At 41.6% G+C, this 22,990-nt stretch overlaps 1 protein-coding gene and 2 long non-coding RNA genes across 7 annotated transcripts in view; 1 reads left to right on the plus strand and 2 right to left on the minus strand.

Moving 5' to 3' along the window:
- Nucleotides 1-3,737, plus strand: part of chd8 (chromodomain helicase DNA binding protein 8) — a 30,307-nt gene extending 26,570 nt beyond the window's left edge. For all 5 annotated transcript variants that reach the window (XM_042093476.1, XM_042093504.1, XM_042093494.1 and 2 more), the window contains exons 40-42: nucleotides 79-1,670; nucleotides 3,317-3,382; nucleotides 3,670-3,737. In XM_042093476.1, coding sequence (XP_041949410.1) covers nucleotides 79-450 — 372 coding nt within the window. In that variant the 3' untranslated portion in view covers nucleotides 451-1,670; nucleotides 3,317-3,382; nucleotides 3,670-3,737. The remainder of the gene's footprint in view (nucleotides 1-78; nucleotides 1,671-3,316; nucleotides 3,383-3,669) is intronic.
- An 8,093-nt stretch (nucleotides 3,738-11,830) lies between these two features.
- Nucleotides 11,831-14,854, minus strand: LOC121709974. The gene is made up of 6 exons (XR_006032071.1): nucleotides 14,649-14,854; nucleotides 14,471-14,515; nucleotides 14,284-14,315; nucleotides 13,715-13,799; nucleotides 12,985-13,074; nucleotides 11,831-12,708 (listed from the first exon to the last, which is right to left on the minus strand). It is a non-coding gene; the product is annotated as an uncharacterized LOC121709974 (long non-coding RNA).
- A 721-nt stretch (nucleotides 14,855-15,575) lies between these two features.
- Nucleotides 15,576-17,149, minus strand: LOC121709985. The gene is made up of 3 exons (XR_006032075.1): nucleotides 16,788-17,149; nucleotides 16,011-16,262; nucleotides 15,576-15,808 (listed from the first exon to the last, which is right to left on the minus strand). It is a non-coding gene; the product is annotated as an uncharacterized LOC121709985 (long non-coding RNA).
- Between the last annotated feature and the right edge of the window lie 5,841 nt (nucleotides 17,150-22,990).

Genomic DNA, 22,990 nt, shown 5'->3' on the forward strand with positions numbered 1-22,990 from the left:
TACAAAAAAAACACCTGTAATAAAAACATGTTTATTGACATTGTCAGTCTTCTTACCCTTCTGCTTGATTCCCTCCAGGGCTTCCTGCCAGAAAGTCTATTCCACCGACTGCTTTCGCAGCACTCTGTGATCCCCAAGAAGGGTCAGGCCTACCTCGTGCCCACCCAGCCTGACGATCCTCTTCTCGGGGGAGGCGAGGGCGAGACCCTGGTCTCGGATGGAGCGTACATGATGGAGGAGGAGGACCTGGAGGAGGGCGGCGAGATCGCTTCCTCCCACCACTTCCTCACACCTACCTTTGATGTCAAGATGGAGGCCAGCAGCCTGGAGATGGATGGTGGTGACAGCTTGTCGCAAGAGGGATATGAGAGTTCCGACCGGGAGGCCATTTTGGATGATGTCATCATGGCATCCAAACATTCAGACAGTTCCTCCAGCTCAGAGGATTGACCAAGTTTATCTCATTTGAAAAGGGTTCCCCTCCCCTAAAATCATGACATTCTTTCCTTTATATCATATTCCTCCGCCTCTATTATATTATTTTTATTATTGTTATTACTTTAAACATGTTGAATTATGAATTCATTTTTGCGTTTTTTTTTTTCCTTGACTGTTTCTACTCCATACTTTTATTTAGTCGGGGGAAAAGGGCATCAAATTGTCAGGCATTATTCATGTTCTCACTTTATACACCTGTCCAATCTCTCCCTGAAGCAGACAGGTAGCGTACTAGGCCCCACAGCACATGCACACACCCTCTTTCCTCTCGTACCCCACAACTTCAAGCCCATTCCCTGCCCTTTCTGGGGCTGTTGAGCTCTCATGCTGCCTGGGATTCACAGTACAGGCCATCCTGGTGCCTAGTGTCCCCAGCCAAGAAGAGGAGGGAGTATGTTCATTGGATGTATGATATTGAGGAGGGGTAGGTAGGATCTAGTTACTGAACCAGATGTAGAAAGACAAGTGTATTGTACAATGTAGAGTTGTTCAGTTGCCTGCGATGATGCAATTATGATGCTGAATTTATTCCTGTTTTATGAACCGACTTCAACTGTCTGTGATATCGATATGAATTACAAGCTACAGTGGGAAAAAAATGGTCCTTTCTCTTTTTTTGCATGCAATTGGTTTGAGGTTCTTTACCAAAAATGGTTCTCTTAAATACCCCAATTTGCCTCATTTTGATGTAACCTCCTGAAGTGAAGAGTTGGTTTACATGTCATTGCTTATATATAAACCAACATGCTGTCTTTTATATGTATGCAGTAAGGCCATGTCATACTTTCGTATGTCAAATAGTTTTCATTTATTTTTATTCTGGCGCTCTCAATAGGGACCATGTGTTGCTGCAACAGACCAAGACCAGTCCCTATTAACCCCATTCATAATGTCCTCCATGGACCTTCATGACAGCCGATCCAAACACGCCTTCATTACGTCTAGGTCTGTACAGTATACAGACGTCATTCCATTTGTGTTCATAAGCATAATTAACTATATCATGCATATTGGATCTCTTCTCGAGATGAAAGACAAGCCTACTATAATGGCACAGAACAGCTTTAAACTGGTAGATTATGTCATTTCCTGAAGTATGTGCAACCCGGAAGCGAGCACAACAGTATCGAAGTTGCAAAGCAAACTGGCCGTCAGGTCTGTGGAAGATGGAGGTAAGACTTAAAGTAATTTGCTTAAACTGTCATTATATTACACCATCTAATCCCAGTTGTGCGATGAGTTACTGGAAATTTGAGGAAAAGTCGCTCTGGAGAAATTATGAATAAACAACCGGCTTGGTACTTGTCACATTAAAAAAATCTATGTTCTATGTGTGTTTATTTCTGCAGAGGAAACCCACCCTCTGTACATATCAGCCTCAAAAGTGTATTATCATAACATTACATTAGGTCATGTTTTTTGTTAAAGAGTTCAATTTCAATTTTACGTATTCCTCTAACCATCTCGTTATCGTACGTAGTGTGTGGTTTCTGGTATGAATACTTTTTAGGTTTACAAATAATAACTTTTTAGTAACCTCTTAATGCTGCCTCGTTCTCGTGCAGTCTTTAAGCATACGCAACCCATGGAGCTGTTTCATGTACAAAATGAGAATGCTATTTTCTTCATTCTCTTGTCCCTTTTATGAATATTTCACATTATTCTATGAGAAAATATTTACCGGTGACATTTTCATTGACTGAAAACGTGCGATAAATGGTAAGATCTAGCAACAATGACGTACAATGATTCATCATTGACTCTAGGTAGATTGATTATGCCTTAAATTCCTAACCCTCTAGGATTGTAGGCAAGAGTGCCGATCATCGATTCGCATTTTCTCGCCTGTCCAGTAACATTAGCCAACAAAGTCTGGTCTCTCTCCAGTTCAAGTTGACGTTGACACTGAATTTATTCTACTCGGGATATTTATGATCCTCCTCTGAAGCTATTTGTTTGTTTGTTTTGTATGGCCCGTAATCAAGTAGCATGACCTTAGCGATATCTTGATTAGAAAGGTATGATAACACGCAAGCTATCCTAGCTAACGTTAGCATAGTGTTGATGTTGCTATTCAACAGTTAACGTTAACGTAGCCGAAACGTTAGCTACAGCTACCACTGATATCAGTGCCTAGCATCCACCTAGCTCCATATAGCTACCAATATTTTCTGCTTATCTAGTATTGTAACGTCAACGTTAACACATGAACACGTTTTGATAACAAATTCTTAGGAAATACGCCTCGTGATTAACGTTCTTCGCACCACCATATCAAAGGTTTGATACACAGCTTCTATACACATTTTCCTAGCTTAAATCGTTTGAGTGAACCTTAGCTTACTTGCTAGTCATTCTCGCCACGTTTAAGTTACTCTAACGTTAACACACGCACCGTCACATTTTTCTTATTATTTAACCTAAATCAGCAGAAAGGGTCTTATGTGAGGACATTGGGATCCTAGACGTCGTAGAACTTAGTTTGGTTAGCTCCATGGACCTCAACTTTTATTCCGACCTCTCGGATGGCTCGAGGCAGCAGGTCGACTCGGATTTCTTGGATGCTCAGTCTTTCAATGGATACGAATCCATCGACAAGGTGAAATAGAGCATAACGTTACATTGAAGAAAACTTGTGATGATGTGAGCAATTTGTCTCAGTGGTGTTAGCTGCTAGCTTTTTTCTGTCTTCTTGATCAATTGATCACTATCCCGCTGCCAGTTAATACTTTGTTTTTTTTGTTCCGTTTACAGTGCTGTTCCCCTAATAATCATCGATCATGTTAATGATGTTTGTGATGTTTTGTTTTCTTTGTAGTTCCCAGGTGGCAGTGACAACTACATGACCATCACTGGGACGAACCATCCATTTCTGTCTTCTACGGTAGGCAAAGGATCAATATCACACTGTTAGTTTCTTATCCACGCTTTTTTTTGGAGAATAGAGGTATGGAAATCTCGATTTCCAAAAACTCTAGTTTGTATTGAAAGTAAAATATTGAGATAATCTACAAACCTTGTCTAGTTATTCCTCCATAGTGTTTTTAACATCTATCTGAAATCATCTTAATACAGTATTGGTTGTTCTTGCGAAACTATGGCATAGTGTTTGATGTCTGTTTGATGTTTGATGGCTTCACCTCTGATTTGAAATTCTCTATTCCATAACAGACCTTTCACACTCCCAGCCTGGGTGATGAAGAATTTGAAATACCACCGATCTCCCTGGACCCAGACACGGCCCTCACCGTAGAGGATGTGGAGGCTCACTTTGATGAGCTGACCGACAGCTCAGGAGGAGGGGGGGGGCCTCTGGGGGCAGGTGGCCTGACCCAGAATGCTGTCGTTGGGGGCACGGACCCTTCTTTTGCCTCCACGTATGTGAGTGCGCAGGCACAGGGCCTCGAGCACCTGAGTCTGGGGGTCATGAACCAGTCTGGAGGGAGTGCACTTCTGAGTTCCACACTGGCAGTGGTGAGATATTACTTTTTTAGATTTCCTCAGATTTTATGAAGAATTTAATCAGGCCTCGGTCTCTGTAAAGTACTTTCAAAGTAAGCTTAATTGAATTGTAGTATTTGATATACAGTATTTAGACTGTATTAATATTCAGTTGTGCCTAGCCTAGTTTCTGAAAATATGAATAACAGCCTATGTATTTCTGCCAACAGAAAGAAACTTTTTTTTGTTTACTTCACAGGACCTTGGTCACTCAATGGACTCCCATTTCAGTAGCTCGTCTCCAATGCCCATTGATGTGCCCCTGGGTGATATGAGTGATGGTGTACTGAGTCACAACCAGCTGACCACCATCGACCACTCAGAGCTGAGTGCTCAGCTGGGCCTAAGCCTAGGAGGCGCAGTGATGCTGTCGCGCTCCAAGTCTCCGGACCAGCCCCTGTCTGCCACGCCCTCACCTGCAGGCTCCCTGCAGGACGAAGATATGGACGACTTCAGACAGGTGAGTGTGCGGAGCTGTTTAACTTTGCATGTCATCCAGCCTGCCAGCCAGCTCCATTTATAGGCACTTATACCATCATTTTTTTCCATCTAAAACTCAGGGGCTTTCGTCTCCAGTTGAATTGAAGCATTAAACAGTATTGTTGCACTTCTTTTCAGGGGTTTCTCCAGATCATAACTAGGAGCACAGTTGCCCCCAACACACACCTTAAATCAACATGCTAACCAAATATACACACTACTAATTTCTACTAATTTATAATACTTTGATAGTGGATGCAGAAATTACAATGTGCTGTTTCAAATTCAGTGTCACATTTTATTGTGCACTTTTTGAAGATCTGATTTACAGGCTCTTGTCTTAGCAACCGGCAGTGGCTTTTTCATTTATTAACATGTCACGGCATACTCTATGCTTGAGGAAGATTGTGTTTAACTAGTGTAGTGTGTTTAAACTGCGAAGTGCCTGCACTGTCGGCAAACTTTGTGTTCCCCGCAGTTCTGGGGTAGCGACTGCAACATTCACAGTTCATGGAGTTCGTCTCCTTACAGTATCTTCCCACAGACGTTTACGCGCGCTCGATTATCTCTAGGATCCTCCCCCTCCACACATTAGCCACATGCAGTGGTCATTCCCTATCCTTCTCATACTCATTAGCCTGCCACAAATTCCGGATTCATTGACCTTCACCACTTCCACGTTTAATGTGTAAAAAAAAAACATGTTTAATGTGTAAAAAAAAGGAAGAAAATTTACTGGTCGCACATGTGCGACTGGATGTAAAATTCAGTCCCACACTCTCAAATTTTGGTCGCAAAAGCGACCATTTCGTTGCAGTCTGCATTGTAATCAGCCTTACTAAATGCAAAAGAATCATCCAAATAATTAAATATGGTGGGAATGTATGTTTGATTGGCTTCTTCTGTCTTTCTCGCCCCTTGCCTGTTGTCCTTTACACGTTCACCCCAGAGCGTGCTGATAGATCCGCCAGTCTCTCTCTCCTCTCCTGTGGTTGTGACGCATATGCCCTCGTTGGCGGGCACCTCACAGGCCTCTGCATCCTCCCCAGCCCTTGTGCGGAGGATTGGGGGCAAACCCGCCATGGGGGCCATTGCGGGCGTGGGTAGCGGGGCAGGGGTGAAAAAGGGGAGGAGGAAGAAAGATCCCAACGAGCCGGCGAAGCCCGTGTCGGCGTACGCCCTCTTCTTCAGGGACACGCAGGCGGCCATCAAGGGCCAGAACCCTAACGCCACCTTTGGGGAGGTGTCCAAAATTGTGGCCTCCATGTGGGACAGCTTGGGCGACGAGCAGAAGCAGGTATGTGCTGTATGCCCACACAGCTTCATGTCTTATTCAACACTTGCTGCGAGGAGTCACAGAAGATGTATATTTTTTCTGTACAAATGTACATTGAAAGGCATTCAAATATATCCTAGACAGAGACAGTTAATCTGAGCTTTTTAATCAGCTCTTCATGATTCCACTGTACAGTAACTTGAGTTGTGTAGATTGAGAGGTGTATATAATGTAAAAATGGGAAGTGCTTTAAAATGTTATTGTCTATAGGTAACTTGTTAATGTCCTCTCCTTTGTGTGTACAAGGTGTACAAACGAAAGACTGATGCTGCTAAGAAGGAGTACTTGAAAGCACTTGCTGCCTACAGGGCAAATATGCTGTCAAAGGTAATTTGCATAAACAAAGATTCCAAAGTCACTAGTTTTTGTTTTGTTTTTCAAAAAAGGCAAGTTATTAGATGGCATTAGGTTTCTTGTGTTTGCTGCTGTTGTTTTTATAGTACATAGTATATATGTTTTCTGTAGACTCTTGTGCTGTATGTGGCAGAACAGGTAGCCTGTTATTAAGAGCCTTTTTCTCTGTCCTCTCTCCGTTTTCTCTCTGTTCAGCCCTCTGCTGAGGTGCTGGACGCTCCTGCCTCCCCTCCCTTGTCAGCGCCGTCCCCTGTGACCATGGCAACCCCTGCTGTCCAGGCCCGGCCCATCCGCCTGGCCCACAACCCTGACCAGAACACTATCACCAACATCTGCGCCTCCAACATCATCCTGGACCTCCCGCAGGTCACCACCCGCTCGCGCACCGGCGCCCTGCCCGCCACCGCTGCAGCCCCCGCACCCACTACTGCCGTCACCGCTACTGCCCCTGCCCCCACAGTCACCAAGATCATCATCTCCAAGCAGATGCTGCAGGGCCTGCAGGTCCAGGGCGCCCAGATCCACCAGATCCCCACCTCCATGGTGACTGTGATCCCGGGCGGCATGCGGGCGTTGCAGACCACCACCATCGCCGGTGCCACGCGCCAGCCGCCCCCGCTGCAGCAGATGCAGCACACGCCTCCACCCCCCCGCCTCCAGCAGATGGTGCACTCCTCCGCCCTGCCCCCCCTGCAGGCCAAGCCACGGGTCACCGCGGCCGCACCGCCACCCCCGCTCCAGATCAAAATCGTCCCCGCCTCGCTGCAGTCGGACATGGCCACTCCCGTCATCGTGACCACGGCAACAGGCATGGGCCAGACCGCCGTCTCGTCCTCAGCGATGGCGGTCTCGCTGCAGATGGCACCGGCTCAGCCCACAGCGATCGTGGCCACTCCTGTGGAGGAGGCCTCAGCAGACGAGAGCTCAGAGCAGGTACTGTCACACAGCAGGCACACAACAGGTTAAACACGACCATGCTGATGCACATGCACAGCTTACTGCACACAGGAGTACTGCTGAAATTGTTCAACCATACTGTACATACTGCATGATTTGCTACTATATGAATACTAATAGTACATAGTAATAGTTTTCCCTTTATCAATACTTGTAGTAGTTAAAAGTGCCTTTTAGAGACCTGCACCCTTAAAGCTATTATGCCTTGTGAGGGACCTTCTCTCACTAGTGTGGTTTATGCAAGGGCTGGCTTTAAGCAGCAGTATCTTCTCCATACATACTGTAAGTTGTGTGGAGCTCAGCAGACGATGAACACAGCAATTTAAGCCGAGTTTTATCACTGACTGTTTTTGCTGTTAAAAGAACTGTGTTTGATTGAAGATCCTCAGTGTAATGTATTGTTTTTAATCCAAACTATGTGCCCCCTTCCGTCCCCAGATGGAAGTCGAATGGAATGTGTCCCCAATGGCGGCGGATGCCACGGCGGGCCACCAGTGTGTGCGCGCGGGCTGCACCAACCCAGCCGTGGAGAGCCGGGACTGGGATAAGGAGTACTGCAGCAACGAGTGTGTGGCCACCCACTGCAGGTGAGGGAGTGGGGACTGAGCAGACACTGTTATCCAAAGCAACAGGGACAGCTGTCCCATGTGGGGCGATGGTGTTTATGGTTCTTAGTGGTTTATGGTTTGGCCAAAGCGTTTTTTTTGCCAGGCCTGAATCTGATTTGATCTCATAGTGCAGTGCAGTGCAACATAGGCTACTAATGAGGTGGCCAGTGTTGGTATTTGTATTTACGTATTCCATGAGAAACCCCAAATATTTCTAGCATTGATTGATTTAGTAATATTGTTTTTTTTTTATTTTTATAAAAAACACTGATGTTAGATGATGAAGTAGTGACTAGAATGTTAAATATCAGCTTTTTTGTGGGGGGTCTATATCCGAGAGTCTAGAGTAATATACAGGTGCTGGACATATAATTAGAATATCATCAAAAAGTTGATTTATGTCAGTAATTTCATTCAAAAAGTGAAACTTGCATATTACAGCGAAGCTACACCAGACGTGTAACTGTAGCGTTCCGTTCGCGACGCGTAAAATCCATTTTAGATGAATGGTCTATTTTTTTCGAACGTATACGCCGCTATCACGTCTGGTGTAGCTACTTCCATTGATTATAGTGGAAGCTAATTGTTGCACCAGACACAACGCGAACCGAACGCTGACAACTACTGAAAATCCCAAATTCAGTGTCAAAGAAAATTAGAATATTGCTTAAGACCAATACAAAAACAGTTTTTTTAAAAATGATGGCCAATTGAAAAGTATGAACATGTACAGCACTCAATACTTAGTTGGGGCTCCTTTTGCCTGAATTACTGCAGCAATGTGGCGTGGCATGGAGTCGATCAGTCTGTGGCACTGCTCAGGTGTTATGAGAGCCCAGGTTGCTCTGATAGTGGCCTTCAGCTCTTCTGCATTGTATGGTTTGGCGTATCACATCTTCCTCTTCACAATACCCCATAGATTTTCTATGGGGTTAAGGTCAGGCGAGTTTGCAGGCCAATTAAGAACAAGGATACCATGGTCCTTAAACCAGGTACTGGTGGCACCTGCACACAGTGCCAAAGCTAAGTCCTGTTGGAAAATGAAATCTGCATTTCCATAAAGTTGGTCAGAAGCAGTAAGCATGAAGTGCTCTAAAACTTCCTGGTAGACGGCTGCGTTGACCCTGGGCCTCAGAAAACACAGTGGACCAACACCAGCAGATGACATGGCACCCCAAACCATCACTGACTATAGAAACTTTACACTGGACTTCAAGCAACGTGGATTCTGTGCCTCTCCTCTCTTCCTCCAGACTCTGGGACCTCGATTTCCAAAGGAAATGTAAAATTTACTTTCATCTATGAACATAACGTTGGACCACTCAGCAGCAGTCCAGTCCTTTTTGTCTTTAGCCCAGGGGAGACGCTTCTGACGCTGTCTTTTGTTCAAGAGTGGCTTGACACAAGGAATGCGAAAGCTGAAACCCATGTCTTGCATATGTCTGCCCGTGGTGGTTCTTGAAGCACTAGCCCTTTTCACACAGAGATCACGCAAAATTTGCAGGAAGAGGGGATGTCTTTTTGCAGCATCGTGTGTCGGAAAATAAGGTGAAAATTTGGAAGGGAAATTGCTGAGAAGAGTTGCCCCCTGCGTTGGCCGTGATATCCCTTTGAAAATTGGAGGTTCACAGGCTACTGTGGCCTTGGTGCCCCCTTATTTCGATATTCTGCTTTACGTCTGACCAGCAATTTTTATTTATCCTATGGCCTGGCAAATTAAGCTTAGCATTCACAGCGCAATTAATTTAGTCTTTTACGCAGTGGAGAAAGTCACAGAGCACAGCAAAAAAAGAGAGTGCGTCCACATGTACCCATTCTTTGCTGAAGAAGTAGCCTACTCATCAAACAGACATCACATGTATCACACAAAAGAGCTTTTTCTCAGCAAAATGTCTAGGCTTGGTAGTAAATTTGGCGAGACACTTCGTGCTGCCGTTCCGCCTCGGTCTATGTGAAAGGGACAGTCGTTCCGCGATTCTGGTACATAAAATCGCGGGGATTTTGGCAGTGTGAAAGGGCTCACTGACTCCAGCTGCAGTCCACTCTGTGAATCTCCCCCACATTTTTGAATGGGTTTTGTTTCACAATCCTCTCCATGGTGCGGTTATCCCTATTGCTTGTACACTTTTTTCTACCACATCTTTTCCTTCCCTTTGCCTCTCTATTAATGTGCTTGGACACAGAGCTCTGTGAACAGCCAGCCTCTTTAGCAATGACCTTTTGTGTCTTGCCCTCCTTGTGCAAGGTGTCAATGGTCGTCAAGTCGGCATTCTTCCCCATGATTGTGTAGCCTACAGAACTAGACTGAGAGACCATTTAAAGGCCTTTGCAAGTGTTTTGAGTTAATTAGCTGATTAGAGTGTGGCACCAGGTGTCTTCAATATTGAACCTTTTCACAATATTCTAATTTTCTGAGATACTGAATTTGGGGTTTTCATTAGTTGTCAGTTATAATCATCCAAATTAAAAGAAAATACTTGAAATATATCAGTCTGTGTGGAATGAATGTATACATTATACAAGTTTCACTTTTTGAATTGAATTACTGAAATAAATCAACTTTTTCATGATATTCTAATTATATGACCAGCACATGTGTAGACAATCATTATGCCGTATTCTGACTGTGGCCTTGGATGAAAGCCAGTGTTTCAGCTGCATGGTTGTCGAACCTGTTACATCTTACATGTGAAAGGTTTTATGTTGTCTAAAGGAGAATTCCGGTGATTTTTCACATAGATCTCTGTTTCTCGAGGTCATCGAGTACTGTCTGTACAAAATAAAACGAAAACAATCGGTTCTACCTAGCTTAAGTTGCTGCAGTGAACAGCTAGCGCTGCCAGGCAGCTACAGTGCTACACTCATGAGCCCCCATGTTCATGCCCCCAGTGTTTAGGACTGTAACTGTTGGAAGAGTCAGTGGAAGAGTCCTGTGTGGCTGCATTTAGACAGCTTGAAACGTACAGAGTTGAATTGCACATAGCTGCTTTAAATCATCATGTAATTAAGTTGTACATGTAAATCATAGACTCCAAGTGGGGCCTCTAACTGTCTAATATAATCCAACAGGTCTAGAGAGAACATAGTGGAACCTGGATGTTAACTGTGACCGATTTGAAAATGTTTTTATTTATTTATTGTTTTGTTTTCATTTCCACAGGGACATCTTTATGGCTTGGTGCTCCATCAGAAGCCAGAACTCGACAACGGTCAAGTGAAGAAAGAAGTCCTGGAAGTGGGCGAGACGGGAACGAACAAACATGATGGAACATCTTGGAGGCTAAGAAGAAGTGATGAACAAAAGATTATGTAGAAGAGAGGCTTAGTTGAAAAAACTTTTTTTTTTCTTTTTAATGTTTACCTCTAAAATGAGGATCTGTACGTATTTGTAAATAGTAATAGGAAGGAGCACAGGTACACAAATCAACACCAGAATGCAAGGACAGTAAAATGTGTAGTTATTCAGGTGCCTTTCAGCTCTTTGAGGATGTGGAAACACAAAAGTTCCTCTGACCAACTGGATTGGACTTTTCAACTCTAAATGATTGCTCATGACCTGTGTCTCTCGGTCCTTTGTTTCCTGAATGCTACATTCCACTGCATTTACAGTCCCCCAGAACAGTCAACACACACACACACACACTCTGCCTGTGCCATGACACTCAGTGCCATAATTAAGAAAAATGTAAATCATGAATAAGGGCAAATGGAACTCAAGGGCAGTGGTTACTTTTGTACTTTATTTTATTATCTTTCTCCAACTGTACAGGCACTGAAATGGCATCAGAATGGAATGGTGGTTCAAATGAGTTTGGCATGCGCTGGTGTAGTTAGCCTATTGCCTTCAATTCACTCTGTCCATTTGATCCCAACCACCAGCATCACAAAGCTGCCCCTTAGTTTGTCCAGATGGTTTCAACGTGAGGCATGTGTACATTGTTTTTTCTGGCATTCTACATGTTTAAATAGCCTAGTATCTCTTCTCAAAGATTCCTTCAGAGAAGTTTTTTTTTTATTATTATTATTATTATTTCATCAAATGGCTAATGGGGTTTTGGCTTTTCTGTTTTTTGTTGTCTCAGGTGGTCCACAGTGATTTCTTTGCATTTCTGTTTTATTTGGAAACTTGTAGATCACTGTCCACAATGAATAAATAGACAGACATGTAAACGTATAAGCAAGGGTGGAGTTTGTATTTATTGTTTCTGTTAAGTAATGTTTGTCATCAATGATGAAACTTCAGTGATTGATTCAAACAAGAAGAAAGTCAAAGCTCACTTGATAATTGCTGACAAACCGCACATATCCAGCTGTGTATGCAGCCACGTCTCATTCATTAGTCTTTACAGTAATCCGATTTACACCAATGTGCCGTCATCAGATGAAGTCTCAAATTCCACTGTCTGAAACACTCCTGACTATAGACATTGAACTCGGGGGATCAACACTGTATAGATCAACGGCCAGGCAAACAGACTGGGTTAGATGAGCCTCAAAGGTGTATAGATGGCTGAGTTTGTGTCCTACTTCAGCAAAGTGTATGGCCCCCATTTCAAAATCCACAAACACAGCAATTCTCTGAATGTCTGGGTTTTCAAGCAGCCTTTGGATCTTTGTCTTCTTCTTGTTGTGGTAAGCGGTGAGATTGCCCATCTTGTGGCTCTTGAGGCTCCAGGAGTCATCATTTGTTCCCAGGCTAGTGCCTTTCCCGTTTCTGCCGATGCTCGGGTAGGCCACGCCGATGTCCCAGTAGCCCTGCACCACCAGCCAGTAGTTAGACCCAAAGTGTGCACAGTTGGTGGTGAGGACCTGGGGGTGGGCTATAGAAGCGGGAGGGGTGTGAAGAGTAGGGAAGTCTGCTGGAGAGATGGATGGCAGATTGGCGGTCCTCAGTCACCATCAGAAAAGGACTCGCAGAGTCCAAGTCCAGATACACCCTGCCATGTATCACAGAGGAGCACAAATATGCAGTCTCTGGAAGAAAGTTTAATTTTGTTCTGGATAATTGACAGAATTCTATTTACAATGATGTGCATCAAGGAAGAAAAATAAAAGTTTTCACATGAAGATTCACCAGCATCTCTACAAGGTTACTCTATGCTTAAAAGGAAAAAGGGTGTCAAGCAAGTCCTATACATAAAAATGTAGGTGGCTAGTAAGACTACTTTATTTACACACTGAAAACAAACTCTGCTTCTATCAGCTAGAACACAGAGGACACAGAATGCAAATACAGTATCACCAACTTACCTGTTCTAAACCTGTACTGTCTGAACTGAACCTTTGTTCGAGGAAATTTTGCGTCCCGAGCTTGGATGGATTTAGTTGTTTTCTCATGACCTTGTAAAATGTCAAAGGGAGGATAAAACTGAAATTTCATTTAATTTTTCATCAGGAAATAAGTACCAGGTATAAAATACATCTAAATTAAGAACAGCTAAATAATGTACATAATGCATATTGCAGAATAAGATCTAGCAAAGTATAGTGATTTATTCTGATCATTGTTCAGAACACCTGCTTGTTAAATGTGAACACAATTTCTTAAAAATCTGTTCTAAACAGATCCTGTTTATGGGGATTGTTCTGGTTAAGATCTTGGAATGGCTCAGGTTCTGTTTTAACATCAGATGCTTGGCCTGTTAGTTAGATGTGTCATGTAAAAAGGAGTAGAGCTTTTGCATAAGCTTCTGGCCTTTGGTGTTACATGTTCCAGGAAAATGACTGCAGCACCATCTCAGATGTGTATATGTATGTAATATTTGTATCTTGAGAACTAAAGCCTCTAAAATGTTTTTTGTTCAATTGACATTTGTTTGGTTGAAATGTTATTAGTTTTAAAAGTCTTGCTCAACAGTTTACAGAACTTCATTAACAGGAGTCTATTGGCCAAGTTTCTTCAGTTACTGACATCTTAATTGAACACACAAACATACACACAAACACTCACCTAGACAAACAAATGTCTGAATGGACTCACCAAAACTGAAGTAAATTGCGACAATCAGTATGATTAGTGATGTCGCCCAAAATAAAGTTGAATAACTCTCGTTCTTTTGGCGTGTCTAAATAAGATAAGAAAGTAACTTCCTTCAAAATACTGTAAAGCCATCCACAACCTTAGATATCACAAAATACAACAGCACTTCTGTTTGTGTTATAGCCCATATCACAAAATACAACAGCACTTGTGTTTGTGTTATAGCCCATATCACAAAGCACTGAATTGCTCCCTGAATGACAAAGACATTGCAGTTATATCTTCGTTTAATCTAGTGGATATGAACTCTCATGCATAAAATGGATGGATTGGTTGTGATTGGTCTTCATGCATGCACTTAGATATAAGTGGGAAACAGTTTGTTCAGTGTACCAAGCACAAGGACATAAAATATTTAACAATATTAATTAAAGCAGTTACAAATTAATATTGAATAATGATGAATATAAATTACAATAGAAACAATATATGGATCTGTGTACATCTTTTAGGAAGGAATATTTAGGAATTTCCATACTTGTGTGTAAAATACAAATAACCAGACAAACCTCATGACAGGTTCTGATGTAGCCACAGGCACCTGGAATGCAAAAGCAGTTTGTTCAAATCGCAATTTCAAGAACAAGATCAATGCCTTGAATACACATTTTCGTTGCAGTGTGAAATTATAATGTTTTCTGCCATGCATCACATCATGAAATATCAATGAAATTAACAAAAAAGGAAAACCCTTACATTGGCTGTGATGTTTCTCGTTGGAAGGCGCACAGTCTCTCTTTGCTGAAATGCAAAGAAATATTTTTATAATTCAATTACCATTTTATAAAAAAAATTAGTAAAACAGCATTGAAGTTGAATTTTAGTTTTAAGATATGTTGCAAAAATATTTCCAAAAAAAGAAAGTAAGACAAACCCTCAGAAGTTCCCTTTGTATGATCAAGAGACGTAGAACTGCAGCTCTCTAGAACCACATAAATGAGTTCAGAGGATGTTACAACGTGTTGCTGTAAGTGCTTTGAGTGTCAAGAAAAGCGATATATAAATGTAACCAACAAAAATCAAATGTATAGTCAGCAGGGTTATTTATGGGTTATTTAGTTGTTGAAAGTTCTACACTGCAATTCAACAATGACTTATGTACACGTGGATCTTTCAATTTAGTCAGCAATGACTATGTTGCACATTGAGCATATGTATATAAACAGTATCTGCAAATACTGCTATTTAAATGCACCAGAGGATTCTGACATGCAGAAAAGCAGATCTGCAACATTTTGTACAAAGTAATCTCCCAAAATGAACACAAATGTTTTTGTTATTTTTGTGTAGCAACTATAATAAGATATATGTATTAATGAGTACTTCTCTGACTAGAACATGTATGGTTACAAAATGTATGATTACATACGTGAACACAAACCATTTGTAAAGTCCTGAGTTGGTTTACATGGCTGAGTGATTCTGGCTCAACCTAGGATACAACAAATTATGTTATTTTGGTATAACTAAGACATATTTGGGACAGAAATACATGACTGAATTATGTGACTGAAATATGATTACATGAACACAAACCCTGTGGATGGTCCTGCCTTGGTTTACATGGTGACTGAGTGATTCGGCATGAGCCTAAATATAAAATATATGATTGTATGATCGAAATATATGAATTTTATTCAAATTCTATAGACTTCTGTCAGACCTTTTTCTGTCAGACCTGGACCTTTTCTCAAAGACCAACACAAACAAGCAATTAAACGTGATTATAATGATTATAACATCAAATGAAAAAAGAAATAAAAGTATATGCAAATCAATTTAATTAGATGACCTTGTTTATTGTCCGCATTTTATATGATTATTATCATAATGTTGGCTAAATTATACATTTTCAAAACAAAGATGATTGAACAAAAATGTGAATTATTTTGCGTTAAAGTGCCAATGCTGATATTAGAGCAGGTGGTCTGCTAGTCCAGCTACAGGTGTCAGCACAAAAAGGCAAACCTCATACATGTTCCTCAAGTTGTCTACAGGGGGGCGTTCAGTGGGGCGAGCAGCCGTTGGCTCCTCCTACAATAGCAGACAAATTTGTATCATAGAAAAAAGCAGTGTCTGTTAAAGGCTATTAATTGTTGAACTGATTGCCCTAATAAAACTTTGATAACATTTTGACAGTGTCTATATGTGACATGGCAGTTTGCATAGCCTAGCCTATTATCTAATAGCACATACCTATGGGCACATTTAGCCTAATATAATCTGCAATACACACCTCAAGGGCACATCTGAAGCTGTCCACAATGCTGTTCACTGAGAAGGTTTTAAATAAATTAACTCTTGGAAAGATAGTCCTGCAATCAGGGCAGCTGAAAATCTGATTCCCACGTTGCAATTCTGACTGGTATTTCAAACAGCTCTTGCAGAAACTGTGACCACAACGAAGCTGGCGTGGGTCATCAAAGATGTCCTGACACACTGAGCAGGTTAGCAGCTCTCTCATTTGGTTGCTCAACCAATTGTTTTCCTGTGCAGAACATAATGTACATTACAGCTTGCTATGCAACTAGTTATTCTTCTTGATATGTGGTGACTATACATCTGTATATATATCAACCTGTCATCTGTGTAGGACTATATGTTACTGGTCTCTAACATATGCAAACATGGTCATGAATGATGCATACACATGTGCATTCAGCTAGCTAGCACAAAATCTTCCACACTGTAAGCTGTATAACTTACATGCTTAATATGTAGCCTAAATCACCTCAGCAAGCCTAAGTCAACGTAAAGCAAAGAAATAAGTCTGAACAGGCTTGATAGAGACTGTCTACAAGCTTGAGAACCATGCAATAGTAGGCTATACATATGTAAAGCCCACTAGGGTTACCAGCTGTGAAGGTTTGAAAATGAATGCTCATGTCTACCCTGACCACATTTGTTGTGTCAAATATTCCTGGTCCAGATAATAACACAAGCCAGGACATGATGATATATGACAAGCAGGATTAGACAAGTCAAGACAAATTAAAAAGCCATAGTCTTATACCTCGGAGGCATTCTTGTAGTAGTAGTAGTCCGCAGTGCCACTCAGTGCCAGGGTGTTGAAACTGTGCATTACTGGCCCGAAACAAAACCTGCAGATTGGACACTTGAAAAATGGATCATATTGCATTGATATGGCAAGGTTTCTAATACATCCTAAGCAGAAGGAATGTCCACACAAAAGCTGACGGGGATCATCAAAGACATCCAGACAGAGTGAACAAGTCAGAAGTTCCCTCATCTGCTCCTTAAACATTCTTCTTCTGCTTCTTTGACATTTTGATTTGAATCCTTTTGGCAGAAAAGGGAAAAATAACGTTGTGAATTCGATACAGAAACAGGGTGTTAACGTGTCCCCTTGGTCAGATGTGCTCAAGTGCAGCCTTTTATAGGCTACACACAGCCGAAGTTCAAAACAGTTTTGACAGTGATTTCGGAGGTGTGGCCTTCAAAAGAAGGTGTGGATGGGATCCAAAATAAGCGGTTATGGTTATGGAATTTGGAAATTATGGAAATGAATCATTCACATTCAAGTTCATATCAAGTTCATTTTTTTGATAACAATTGGTTATACAATGGCATGCAGACAGGTACTTTTTATTGCTTCCGTAAATGCCTGCTCAACCCTGCCCTGGAGATTGTGTGAAATTTTCCATGGCAGACTTTTTTAAGCATACAAGGGGGTGCTGACATTGTGTAGTGTTCCAAGACTGGACTTTTATATTTATGAAGTGTTTGTGTGTTTGTATTATTCCACACTGAGGCAGGATGAAAACCTTCTCCAATATCACATAGAAAATGCATAATTATATACACATTTATACACCTTTGTTGAATTCTTACAGGGCTCTATCAGAATTGTAAATTTGCCATCCCTGCCTGAGGTATCACTGGAGAAAGGCAGGAAAGCACTTGACAAAGGCACCAGTTTGCAGTAAGGCAGGATATCTCCCAGATTTAGATTTGGTGCGTGTGACAGAAATCTGTTGACCCCTGAAATTGAGAAAAGAGGCTAGTCCTGTAGGTCAGATGAAGAACATGTCATTTAACTACTTTTACAAAATTAGAAATGTTACTTTTGAATTTAAATATCTTGCTGTTTTCTACTGATGATTGTTACGGCCAGCTCGTTCCCAGACCGAAACATAAAGAGGGACACGGACAACAAGGTTCAAACCAAATATATTAATTTATTAAAGTAAAGCACAAGGTTACCAATAGCAAAAATGTCTAGGGGGAAATGAATGGGAGTGGTGGCGTGCGTGTATGAGTGTATGAATGTATGGATGCAAAGAGTCAGTATGTGAGAAGCTAGTGAAGTAGGCCTAAAGACAAAGAAAGAGAAAGAGAGGTAGAGTTAGAAATGAGGGAAGAGAGCAAAGTGCAAGTGTGAGAGAATCAAAGTGAGGGCCTACAAGAAGGAAGAAAAGTACCTCATGAGAGAGATAGGAAACCCATTATATAGCCCCACCCTAACCATAGGTGTAATCAATGATGACATTAGCCCAACCAGGCCCAGCCCTGCCCGTGCACTGACAGGAGAAGGCCTGAAGGGGCACAGGGTCATAACATGATGTAAAGTACCTTGAACTGACTTGGTAAGAAATGCACAATATAAATAAAGTTGCCTTGCCTTGCCATTAATAATACATTAAATAGTAATTAAAAAGGTATATTACTTATGTGTGTGTGGGGGGGGGGGGTGTAATGGGGTGTGTGGGGGAGGAGTGTACCTATGTTTGTGTGTGGAGGGTGTTTTGGGGAGTGGGGTTACCTGTGTGTGTGTGTGTGTGTGTGTGTGTGTGTGTGTGTGTGTGTGCGTACTATGGTGTGAATGTGTTATTCTGTGAGTGTGTGTGTGTGTGTATGTGTGTGTGTGTGTGTGTGTGCGTGTGTGTGTGTGTGTGTGTGTGTGTTCACTCCTGAGTGTGTGTGCGTATGTGCGTGTTTGCAGTTTATGAATGTGCGTGTGCGTGTGTGTGTCTTTTCAAAACTTGAACCTTGTTGAGTGTGTCCCTCTTTATGTTGTGGTCTGGGAACAGGCTGGCCATAACAATTAGGACTGATGTCCTTTTGCCCTGGTTGCTAACCGACATACAGCCTACGGGCAATATGGGCAGTGACGTCTGGTAACGATTTGAGGAAAACTGGTTATACAACAACAAGGCATGCAGGTTATTTTCATTATTCCTGTAAATTGTCAGTCAGTGTTTTCCTGACTTTAGCTAACCCATACATTCTTTGAGGTTTTTCCGTATGAGGTAATTTAAAAAAAGATTCTGGGCATTGCATTTGTCTTTTTTTGTTATTAAAGGGAAGATTTCTACTTTCCACAACAGTCATTTGAATAAACAAGAAATCAACGTACAATTCTAGTTATACACATTTCAGATTGTGTTGTTTGTCATAATCTTAATCCAGTTTCGAATTGAAGTCTATTGTCTGTTAGCAGATCAAACCAGATATTCTTGTAAGATTTCTGCTGCTGCAGTGTATCTTGTCCAGATATATGCATGCCAAGGTTGTGCATGCCAAGGTTGTGCATGAATACATTGTTGTCAAAGATCAGTTATCTCTAGCAAACTACCTCTCTATCCCCATGTAGTCAAGGAGATGACGCAGACACAGTGCCATGTCACCCCCTTAAAGGAAAATTCCAGCAGTTTTTCACATAGATCTCGGTACGAAAAAAATCGATGCTTCCTAGCTTGAGTTGCTGCAGCTAACAGTTAGAGCAGCCAGGCAGCTACAGTGCTATGAGGTAATAAAATAAATACTATCTAACAACTGTGTCACTATCTCTCTCTCTTTCTCACACACACTCTCTCTCTTTCTCACACACACACTCTCTCTCTCTCTCTCCCCTCTTCAGTAATTCATATAGCATTAATTTGATGATTTATTCAATCATTATTATCTGTAATGGAACAACGGTCACCATTGTGTAGCTTTGAAAAGCTATTCTGAAAGGTACAATACCCTCTTAGTTTTATATTTCTTCATTTAAAAATGTGTATATCATTGTTTACAATGAATATGCACGTAACATTAACAAAATCAAAAGGTTTTTTATTCATTTATTTTTTTATCCATGCCATTTATCCACTCTACTTTGCAAAACGTATAGGCTACAGCTGAGTGTAACATTGCTCATGTTACAGTGAGAAACCAAAGCTGAATTAGTTTGATAAGGACAACAGAGACCAAAACATTTTTTTTAACAGGTTTTAAGGGTTTTTTCAGGGTTTTTGAGGGATCAAGTGTGAAAAATGTAAGTAACAAATAGGCTCACATATAAAAATATAGTCGTACAATCAATTGTTTTAATTAACATCAAAATGACCATCCAAATGGAGTCAAAGTTTTGATGTGAGAGCCGGATAAAATCTAGTTAATTTCTTAACCAATAATTGAAACAGAAAGTTGAATTATAAAAGGAAAAAAATAATTGTAACATAAACCAGTGTGAATTCCTAGCATATAGGCTACATTTCAGTAATAAGGTCGATATGAAAATGTAAAATCCAACCAGCTACTTTTCGTAAGTTTTGACAACAGAGGCTGTACTTTGGGGCTTCAGACTGTACAGGCCAAACCAACTGTCTTATCAAAGGAGGCTTTGAAACCATAGAGACTCTCCAACCTAATTCCCTTCCTAGCAAAACTGATGCCCCCCTCTCAAAATCAACAGTGACTGCTATTTTCTGTATCATAGAGCTATCCAGAGAGGTTTCGATCTTGCTACGTTTATTATTGTGGAGAGCAAGTACATGGCCCATCTTATTGTGTCGGATGCTCCAAGACTCTTTATTAGTTCCCAGTCGTACGCCACATGTTCCTTTCCTGCTGATGTTTTTGTAGGCCACGCCGATGTCCCAGTGGCCTTGTGCTTCCACTAATCAGCTGTGCTTCCCAGTGGAGATGCACTCAGTGGTCAGGGCCTGAGGGATGTCCAGGGGCGTCACTAGACCTTATTCACTGGGGCACGTGCCTTAGTAAAAGTCTCCAGTGCCCCAGTAAAATTCTAGCTGGAAACGGCATTCATGAGCGCATCTCCGTGCCTGCTTTAATCATGGCTCGAGCCTGTCACTTACCAGCCAATAAATAAATAAAAAAACAAGGAATAAAGAAAGGGGCCATAATAGCCAGTCAGGAAATAGATCAAGATTGAAAAAAAGATTGAACGCAACAACCAATGAAAATCGTTCACATGATTCTTCCGAGTGTTTCATTGTACTGCACACACACTGTGGAATCCGCTGGAGCTCGTTACATCACTTTGAGCACAGAGTAAGTCGTCCCCTGTTTAATGTTACAACAAATTCACAACTTGTTTGACAGAAAAAATGACAAGTTGATCGCTGTTAGAGAGTGTTACCCACATAACTAGCATCTGTTTTTCAATGCTTAGCGTTATTGTAGCCTAAATTTAGCAACAGTTTACCAGCTTATGCTCTCTCACTCACACACACACTCACACCATGCGTAGGCTGCATGCACACATGCGGACAATTAATAAGGATTTACACGTATACTGTAGAGAGAGTCCTGTAAAAGTAGCCTATACTGTTTGTGAAGCTGTCCTACTGTAAAACTAAACATATCCTTCTGATAAACTATTCAGAGATGGACATCAGAAAATTCTTCCCGAACAGAGGGAGAGGAACAGTGAGGAGGATGAGGGAGGTATGATAATTTTGCCCACATTAACGGTAACATTAACATTTATGCTGGTAATAGCCAGTGATTTGATCAATGGTTTAATGGCAAATGTAGCCTATAATAATATACACAGAATCAGAGTAGCCATCTGTGTAGATTATTATAGGCTACATTTGCAAATTATCACCAAAAGTCAGTATGAAGGCTTTAGTAGGCTATTTAAGCTACAAAGAACTGCAGTATTGCCAGGATGTCTATAGGACCCTTGCCTGGGAGGGAAGTCTCAATTTTGACTAAAAATAAGCTTCCCTTGTGTTAGTAGGAAAGCCTATTAAATTCATGCAGTTAGTATAGGCCTACTTATGCCTATGTGTTTGGATGTTGCTGGATAGTGGCTGCTACAACAATTGAGGGAGAGAGTGATGGAGGAGGAGGAGGAGGAGGAGAAGGTCGAAGAGAGGGGAGAAAGAGCACAGGCTGGGCAGTCAGTACTAGGCAGGGGGAGGAGGAGGAGGAGAGAGACAGGCAAGAAACGGATGAGGACATGATGGGGGCTAGACGTAAAACGATTCAGAGTATGGAGGAGGACGTCTGTGACCTAGGGGAGATATGTGATGGTCCAAATCAGGCTAGCGATTTATTTTATATTGCGCGCACAGTTAATTATTATTATTTTTTAATGTATTGGGAGTTGGGGGCCTGTGCCCCAGCAAAGCTGTAGGTCTAGAATCGCCCCTGGGGATGTCATCGAAGCGTGAGGGGTGGGAGTGATAGCACTGATTTGATGACACCCGGACAGCAAAGGTGTGGTCGCTGGTCAGTTTCAGGAGAGGGTTCAGTGTGCATATTTAGAGTACATTCAGTAGCTGCAGAATTTTTGCATTATTATTGCTTCTAAATGGATGATATACGATGAAGAAGTGATAATCCACAAACACAAAGAACAAAGACAGCTTGAGAGATTAGATGGTCTATTTTAGGAAATAAGCTCTTTTGTATATTAAAAATAGACAAATTACCATGTAAAGTATGCTATACTATTCATATTTTTTTTTCTTTTCTTTTTGGTTTACAGACCAAATGATGCTTCATGAAATTAACCAGCAAATGTAAAGGTGAGACTCACATTGTTACTTCATGAATACAAATCATAAATAAAATGAAGAAAAACCATTATGACAACCATTTTTTTGCATGTTCATCGGCCAGAGTCAAATGTGACCTTGCCAACCATAATGTAACAATTGTCTTAGGCATGACATCAAATATTTTCCAGTAATTAGCTCAAACATTTTGTTGACAGATTTCCAAATTTTTTTACGTAACTTTGACTGTCCCATGACCTTACCCAGCGCTGGCGGCAACATATAATGTATGATGTCTCCACTCAGGTAACTGATGCACGCCCCGCCTTAAATGAGAAGAGTACACCCGCATTAGAGCTCAGTCTGGACCTGCTCCACACAGTTATTATACACCCGCATTAGAGCTCAGTCTGGACCTGCTCCACACAGTTATTATACACCCGCATTAGAGCTCAGTCTG

Source organism: Alosa sapidissima, chromosome 1 (assembly GCF_018492685.1).
Source record: "Alosa sapidissima isolate fAloSap1 chromosome 1, fAloSap1.pri, whole genome shotgun sequence".
NCBI lineage: Eukaryota > Metazoa > Chordata > Actinopteri > Clupeiformes > Clupeidae > Alosa > Alosa sapidissima.